This window comes from Microtus ochrogaster, chromosome 16 (genome assembly GCF_000317375.1).
Source record: "Microtus ochrogaster isolate Prairie Vole_2 chromosome 16, MicOch1.0, whole genome shotgun sequence".
NCBI lineage: Eukaryota > Metazoa > Chordata > Mammalia > Rodentia > Cricetidae > Microtus > Microtus ochrogaster.
The window spans coordinates 56,058,181-56,066,594 of NC_022018.1; the positions used below are offsets into that span (position 1 = coordinate 56,058,181).

The window sequence follows — 8,414 nt, forward strand, 5'->3', positions numbered from 1 at the left end:
GCCTCTGCCTCCCAAGTGCTGGGATTAAAGGCGTGCGCCACCACCGCCCGGCGACCCTCAGGGATTCTAAGACTTTTACTGCCACTTTTCCAGTGCGTGTGTCCCTATGTGTGTTGGTTGCTAAGGGGACCTAAGCTATGGCGGGGAGGATTGATCAATCCGAACACTGACCGCTCAGTTTCTCTGTCTATGTACTTCTGACGGCAAGAACAGAGGAGGACGTCACGTGGACAGCAGCAGCGTCTGAGGCCAGGTACACAGACATCACCCTCTATGTGTCAGGCTCACTGGCTCTGGCTGTGCTCTTGCTGCTGGCTGGGGTCTATCACCGACAAGCGTTCCACGGCCACCACTCCCGCCAGCCCGCCACTGTACAAAAGCTGTCCCGTTTCCCTTTGGCGCGCCAGGTACTGTGTCTGTCCCCCAGCCCCCGCCCTGTATGGCTCTCGGCCTAACTCCAGCAGGCAGAACAAATCTCCTACTTTGCAGTTCTCTTTGGAGTCGGGGTCCTCTGGCAAATCAAGCCTGGCCCTGGTGAGAGGCGTCCGGTTGTCCTCCAGTGGCCCGCCCTTGCTCACGGGCCTTGTGAATCTAGATCTACCTCTAGACCCACTTTGGGAGTTCCCCCGGGACAGGTATACTAACCAGGGTAAAGATGGGGGTGCCAATGCAAGCGTGGTACCCACAGATCTGAGGCATGGGCCTTCTTGATCTCCAGGCTGGTGCTGGGAAAGCCCCTGGGCGAGGGCTGCTTTGGGCAAGTGGTTCGCGCAGAAGCATACGGCATGGACCCCTCTCAGCCCGACCAAACCAGCACAGTGGCTGTGAAGATGCTGAAAGGTATCCGTGGCAACCTGGGCAGGGCAGCTGGGACCAAACTCTACTGCTGGCCTTGGCAAGTGACTTCTGAGCCCCAATCTCTCCTGTGTCTCTATAGGGATGAATAATGATCCATTAACTCTCAGGCTGAAGTTCATAGGATGTGTCTGGTACATGGGACTTAGTAAATTTTAGTGCAGGCTAAGGAATTGGTTTTCTTGAGGCTGGGTCACACTCTAGCCTGGGCTGATCTGGAACTCACAGTGATCCTCCTGCCTTATCCTCCCAAGGACTGGAATGACACCTGGATTGCTCAGTAAATGTTAACCACTGTGTGATGACCCCTATGAGAGCTGTGATGGCTGAGGCTCTGGCCTCCTCCTATCTCTTTGTCTTCCACCTCATTCTCATCAATCCCACTAAAATATCGTATGTGTGCCATCATCACATATTCCTCCCGCTCCAAGTCTGTACCTTTAGTGTAGAACAGCCGTCTGTGGAAAAGTCCCAGTCTCAGGGCTGGAGAGATGGCTGAGCCGTTAAGAGCACTGGCTGCTCCTGATGAGAACCCGGGTTCAATTCCCAGCATCCACATCAGGCAACTCAAAACCACCTGTGACTCCAGCTCCAGGGATTCTGACATCCTCTCTGACCTCTGAAGGCACCCCACACACATGAACAAAAGCAAATCTTATTTATTTATTTATTTAGAGGTTTGTTTTATTTTTATGTGTAAGTGTGTATGTGTGCAAGTGTGTGTGTATGTGTATACATCTTTTTAATTTTGTACATTTTTATTGATATTTATTGAGCTCTACATTTCTTTTTTTTTAATTTTTTTTAGATTTTATTTATTTATTATGTATACAACATTCCTTCCATGTATGCCAGCAGGCCAGAAGAAGGCACCAGATTTCATTATAGATGGCTGTGAGCCACCATGTGGTTGCTGGGAATTGAACTCAGAACCTCTGGAGGAGCAATCAGTGCTCTTAACCTCTGAGCCATCTCTCCAGCCCCGAGCTCTACATTTCTTAAATCTTAAAAAAATTAAATTAAATTAAAAAAACCATAAGTGGAAGGTCCAAGCTAGGTCTAGGGACACAAGCTGTAATTGTAGGTACTTGGGAGATTAAGCCAATAGGATGGCAAAGTCAAGGCCTGCCTAGGCTACAGACTGAGTTCAAGCCCTGCCTGGACAACTTAGTGAAACCCTTTCCCAAAATATGAAGAGGTCTGGTTAAATGTCTTGCTTAATGTGTAGGGCCGACGTACCGTCCCCAGTAATGACAGAGAGAGTAAAGCCCAGACCTCAAGCAATGCCCCAAAGTGTTCTGCATTCGCTTAGCATCCGTCCAGTGGAATCTCTTTTACTTTTATTTTTCAAAGTTTATAACTTTACAAAAATTAAAAAAAAGAAAGAAGAAGAAACTAAAGTTTATGGCTTTTTAGACAATATCATATTATACAGTGCTGGCTGGGCTGCATAGACCAGGCTGGACTTGAACTCACAGAGATTCACATGTCTCTCCCTCCCAAGCGCTGGAATTTAAGGCAAATATTGTTGTCTTATGTGTGTGAGTGTGGGTATGTGTGAGCACACACCATCCTGTGCAGGCAGCTCAGAGAACACTTGGTGGGATCCATTTCAGGACCCTCACTCTGTCAGGCTTCTGCACTGAGCCACCTTGTTAGCTCCTTCATGTTTTCCTCTGTATTTATTATATATACATATACATATTTGATGGTGGTGGTGGTTTTTTGAGACAGAGTTGCTTTATGTACCCCTGGCTGTCCTGGAACTAGCTCTATACCAGGTTGGCCTCGAGCTCACAGAGATCTGCCTGTCTCTGCCTCTGGAGTGCTGCATCAAAGGCGTGCGCCACCACTGCCCAGCTTATTGTTTTGTTTTGTTCTGTGTAAATCATATCATGCTCACTCAATCTCTTTCTGCTTAATATTATACCATTTGGGCCCAGTCATCTTGCTAGGCCCCCATTAGAACCTGTTGCTGCTATCCCCAGCCACTTTGCAGGAACAATCCCAACCACTGCATTGCTCTCTTTCCCTCCTTCCCTCCCTCCCTCCTTCCATATGCACAGCTGGAGACAGCTGGCACTTTCTGGGAGGCAGTGATTATGAAATAGGTTCCTTTATATTGATGTGTGGCCAGGATAAGAATCATGTCTTTGTCCCAAGGCTTCAGGTCAGTCCTGGGGGCCTAGTCCCTGGTCCTTAGTCCTGTCTTCTTAAGGGAAGTCATAGAAGTCTCTCCTTCCCAGATGATAACAAAACCTCAGGGTACTTCCTAGGGACCAGTTAGCACAACTTCCTTCCGGTTGGGAGCTTCTGACTCTCCCATCCCCTGGACCTCCTCATGGAAAGGTCAGCCCTTAAGATCTTTCATGTTTCATCTTTGCAACTTCTGTGAGATGTTCTGCTTCATATAAGACAAGTCTAAGGTTCAGAGAGGTTGAGAAACTTGTGAGGTATGTGTGTGCTAGGTGTGTGTTCATGTGGGCAGGTGGGGGTGTGCAGCCCCCGCTGTCCTCCATTACCTGTGAGGTATGTGTGCGCTAGGTGTGTGTCCGTATGGGCAGGTGGGGGTGTGCAGCCCCCCCTGTCCTCCATTACTTACTGCCTTTTGTTTCTGAGACAGTCTCTCTCTCACTGAACCTGGAGCTTGCTGTTTCAGCTGCACTAGCTGACCTTCTAACTACCACCTGCTGACACTCTCCGTGACCCAAGTGTTAGGGTCATGGCTGTTGTACTGCTGCACTCAGATTTTATGTGGGTGCTGGGAACCTGAGCTCAGGTCCTCTGTGTGTGCAGCAAATATTTTATCCACCGAGCATCTCCCCAGACCATTGAAGGAATTATGTGAGCCAGGCATAGTGGCACATGTCTTTAATCCCAGCAATCAGGAGGCTGAGATAGGTAGATCTCTGAGTTGGAGGCCAGCCTGGGACAGCTAGGGCTATACAGAGAAACACTGCCTTGACTAAATAAATAAATAAATAGGATTTCATTCATATATATATAGTCCTGTCTGGTCTCAAACTCATGGGAGATTAAAGGTGTGAGCCACCACACCTGTGGAATTACTGTTTTTAAGCACTTGTTTTTGGTTTTTTTTTTTTTTGAGAATTCCATACATGAGTACGCATTTACATCATTTTCACCTCACTCTATCCTCCTTCCAAATCCTCCATGCTTCCCACTCCCTTCCAAATTCATGGACTCTTCTTTAAATACACACATGCGCACACATACATGCACACGCCTGCAGGCGCATACACACGCTCATTGTTTTGAGGGCTTTTTGTCTCATGTAGCCCAGGCTAGCCTCCTGTTCATCAAGTACTAGGATCAGAAGTGGGCTCTACCATGCCTAGTCTTATGTAGCGGTGAGGACCAACTGCAGGGCTTCACACTAGGCAAGCACTCTACAAGCTGAACTACACCCCTAGTTCTTAGAGGCTTCTCTTTTTTGTTTTGTTTTGTGTTGTTTTGTTTGTCGAGACAGGGTTTCTCTGTAGCTTTGGAGCCTGTCCTGGAACTCTCTCTGTAGACCAGGCTGGCCTCAAATTCATAGAGATCTGCCTGCCTCTGTCTCCCAAGTGCTGGGATTAAAGGTGTGCCCCACCACTACCTGGCTAAAAGGCTTCTTTTAAGGCCCACATCCCAGCAGGGTTTCAGCCCGGATCCACCCAAGCCCTGGTCCAGTGTTCCTTGCCTGCCCCACCCTATGCTGCTCTATGGAGCCGAAGGGCAGCTTCCTCACCCCAGCTGTTGGCTTTGCAGACAATGCCTCCGACAAGGATCTGGCAGACCTGGTGTCGGAGATGGAGGTGATGAAGCTAATCGGCCGACACAAGAATATCATCAACCTGCTGGGTGTCTGTACTCAGGAAGGTAGGGCAGGAGCTGGGATACAGACGGGCAGTTGGGATGCAAAGGCACAGTCTTGCCAGCCTTCCCATCCCCTGGCCCATGCCTACCCCCTGTAGGGCCCCTGTATGTGATTGTGGAATGTGCCGCCAAGGGAAACCTTCGGGAATTCCTCCGTGCCCGGCGCCCCCCAGGCCCTGACCTCAGCCCTGACGGGCCTCGGAGCAGTGATGGGCCACTCTCCTTCCCAGCCCTGGTCTCCTGTGCCTACCAGGTGGCCCGAGGCATGCAGTACCTGGAGTCTCGGAAGGTGTGGACAAGAGACAGTTCTAGTGTGCTCTGGACCACTCTAACTCCCCCATCTCCGCGGCTTCCATGCTGGTGGCTCCTTGTTCCCTGTTCACTGCTCTGTCCTTTATACGTGGCTCCGTACAGATGCAGCTAACTCTGCATGTCCCCACTTGTAACACTGCATGTCCCTATTCTCTCTTCACCTAGTCTCTAACCCAAGGGCGAGGCAAATGAAGCCATGGTGCAGGTGTGGGCTTCTTCTTTTCCTTCTTCTGGTGCTGGGGATTCAGCCCAGGCCTTTGCCCATTTCATTGCTCGTCTGTTTGGGGGCGAGTGACCCTAGCCCCTGGACTGACTGTGAAATGCTGAGCACAGCTCCCAGACACATGTCCTGAGATACCGAAGTCCCCTGCCCTCTTCTTAGTGCATCCACCGGGACCTGGCTGCCCGAAATGTACTGGTGACTGAGGACGATGTGATGAAGATCGCTGACTTCGGGCTGGCCCGTGGCGTCCACCATATTGACTACTATAAGAAAACCAGCAATGTGAGGGGCAGGGCATAGATACATGGGAATGAGGTGGGGGCTGGGCCTGGTATGGAAGGTATAGGCCCTGTGCAACACCATTGTCCCCACCTTCTTCCTCTAGGGCCGCCTGCCAGTCAAGTGGATGGCTCCTGAGGCCTTGTTTGATCGTGTATACACACACCAGAGTGATGTGTGAGTCTGGGAGCTGGGGTCTTAGATATCAGCTATCATCATCCCACCCTCTAAAAAGCCAAGGCGCTTGCCAAAGTCGTAAGATCTAGGAGCCCCCCTGATTAGGCCTGGGACCTATGTAGCTCCAGACTCCAAAAGAAATGAGTGCCCCTCCCTGTCTCCAAGGGTGGATCATGACTGCAGAGGCCTCTACCACAGCCTTAAGGAAGAAGGGTGCTGGGCCCTGCTGAGCCCCACTTCTACCTCTAGGTGGTCATTTGGGATCCTGCTGTGGGAAATCTTCACCCTTGGGGGCTCCCCATACCCTGGCATCCCTGTGGAAGAACTGTTCTCACTGCTGCGAGAGGGGCACAGGATGGACCGGCCCCCGAACTGCCCCCCAGAGTTGTAAGGATGCCCTCCCCTGCCCAACCTGCTTTGGCCCTGGTCACGGAGCAGCAACCCACTCGCCTCTCTCCTCTTTCTCTCCGTGGCTTGTGTTGTCCTGAGTCTCCTCTCTAGTGAATTGCTCTGTTTATCCCTCCCAGGCCCCTGAGGCCGAGCCCCAGGGAGCCCACAGTCCCGGCTCTGCCCTAGACATAAGTTCTTTGACTCAACCCCAGGTACGGGTTAATGAGGGAGTGTTGGCATGCGGTGCCCTCTCAGAGGCCGACTTTTAAGCAACTGGTGGAAGCACTGGACAAGGTCCTGCTGGCTGTCTCTGAAGAGGTACTGCCCACTCCTGTCCCATGCCCTCTCTCCACCGCTCCTGTGGCCTGGTGACATAAACACGAAGCATCGGTCCCAGAGGCTGGAGGCTGACCAGCTTTGCTCTTTGCAGTACCTTGACCTCCGCCTGACCTTTGGACCCTATTCTCCTTCCAATGGGGATGCCAGCAGCACCTGCTCCTCCAGTGACTCTGTTTTCAGCCACGACCCCTTGCCACTCGAGCCAAGCCCCTTCCCTCTCCCTGGAGTGCAGACGTGAGCAGGGGCCCCATGTTGTACGAGCGGGTAGGTCGGTGGCAATGGGCCTCCTGTTGGCAGCATCAGCCTCTGACTTGAGGCTACTGCTGCCCCAGATCCTCTGGCCCTGCTTTGGGGAGACCCATTCCTGGTCCTAAGGTTCATAGTTCAGGCCCTCTGCTCTAGTCTTATGTTCCCAACCCAGAATTCAATTCTAGTCTCAGGGTCTTGGCCCCGCCCTTGGACCTATCTTCACCGAAGCTAACTGTTAGGGCTTCATGCTCTGGGCTTTGGCACTTAGCTTCCATTTCAGGGGCTTGTTAGGCCTGACTACAAAGCCTTTGTCCCAAACCTTTCTGATTGCCCAGACTACCTAGAGGTTAGAGTCCTCTGACCTCCTTGACCCCAGGCCCAAGCCTCACCTCCCATCACTGTCCCAGCATCTTGGAATGAGTACCAGCTCTGGTGTCCCTGAGTAGAAGCCTGTGAAAAACACAGAAGACAACATTTTTATAAATTATTTTTTGAAATAAATCTGTGTGCCTGGTGTCTCCCCTGAGGGGCAGGGCATAGGGTAGGAAGACTCCCTGTGCTGGGAGCTCTGTCTGGGTGACAGAGACTGAGGGATGTGTGCCAGGCCTTCAGTTGGCTTCCACCCCCAGCTGTGCTATGGCAGACCCAGAGGTGGGTACGCACCCACCCTTCCAGAACCATCCTTGTGTGTACCATGGTGTGAGAGTTCATGGGCAGATGATCCCATACTGCACCATCTGTAAGGCAGGCCCTTGTACCCTCAACAAGTCCTGGATGCCTGTTTGGCCCACAGCTGTCCTCAAGGGAGCTGGTACCCCCTCCCCCATCTGCTCAGCATTAAGCAAACTGACCGTTAACGCGGCATGAAAACAAGCCTCCAGCCGCTGCCTGCTCCCACGATCTGGATCTGCCAGCTCAGACTCAGGGCTTGCGGGGGCTGTGCCCGCCCTGCCTTACCCTGGCCTGTCTCCCAGGCAGCAGCTGCTTGCTGCCTGACTGAGCTGCAGCTGTCCCAAATGCAGGATCCTCCCTGGAGACTGTTACAGCCCTAATCTCAGCCCCGCCCTCCCTCAAAGGGACTGGCTTCCCAGAGCTCTGAGCCTGGAAACTTACTGGGTTCCATCCTGGCAGTTTCAGCTGCTCCCGAGCCCTGAACCTTAGGGTGGGCCATGGAGGGGCCAGAAGTGGTCCTAGCCTTGCACTTGGCGCTCTGCTACCTGGCTTCCATGAGCTCTCTGGGAGTGATGGCTGAAAATGTGTTTATGCTTCTAGGGGCTAGTATAAGAATTTGGGCATGGAGCTGAAGAGATGGCCTATCATCTAAGAGCACTTGTTGCTCTTCCTGAGGACCCAAGTGTTGACTTCCAGCACCCACAACAACCATTTTTAATTCTAGTTCTGAGGCAGCCAGTACCCTCTTCTGACTTCCATGGGCACCAGGCACACACACACACACACGCAGGCAAAGAAAGATTTAAGGATGGCTTGTTCACTAAGAGCCATGCAGGAAGACAGCCATAGTTCATGAAGGGAATAGCTTTTTCCTCATTGTTCTGGGCTACGTCCATACCCTTTCGGACTCATTATATCCCAAACTGTACCTCATCCAGAACACCCCATCCTAGAGGGGACATCAAACAAAAAGCCCATGGCTTCTCCCTGGTCACTCCCTCAGAAGCCATATTCCTCTTTTTTTTTTTTTTTTTTGGTTTTT

General features: G+C 51.7%; 1 protein-coding gene across 2 annotated transcripts in view; it reads left to right on the plus strand.

The window, feature by feature from the left end:
- The window catches only part of Fgfr4 (fibroblast growth factor receptor 4), a 15,269-nt gene extending 8,105 nt beyond the window's left edge, over positions 1–7,164 (plus strand). For both annotated transcript variants that reach the window (XM_005355228.2, XM_013349188.2), the window contains 10 exons: positions 214–407; positions 490–635; positions 719–840; positions 4,624–4,734; positions 4,830–5,020; positions 5,426–5,548; positions 5,652–5,722; positions 5,972–6,109; positions 6,325–6,430; positions 6,543–7,164. In XM_005355228.2, the coding sequence (XP_005355285.1) occupies positions 214–407; positions 490–635; positions 719–840; positions 4,624–4,734; positions 4,830–5,020; positions 5,426–5,548; positions 5,652–5,722; positions 5,972–6,109; positions 6,325–6,430; positions 6,543–6,689 (1,349 nt within the window). In that variant the 3' untranslated portion in view covers positions 6,690–7,164. The remainder of the gene's footprint in view (positions 1–213; positions 408–489; positions 636–718; positions 841–4,623; positions 4,735–4,829; positions 5,021–5,425; positions 5,549–5,651; positions 5,723–5,971; positions 6,110–6,324; positions 6,431–6,542) is intronic.
- Positions 7,165–8,414: the final 1,250 nt, after the last annotated feature.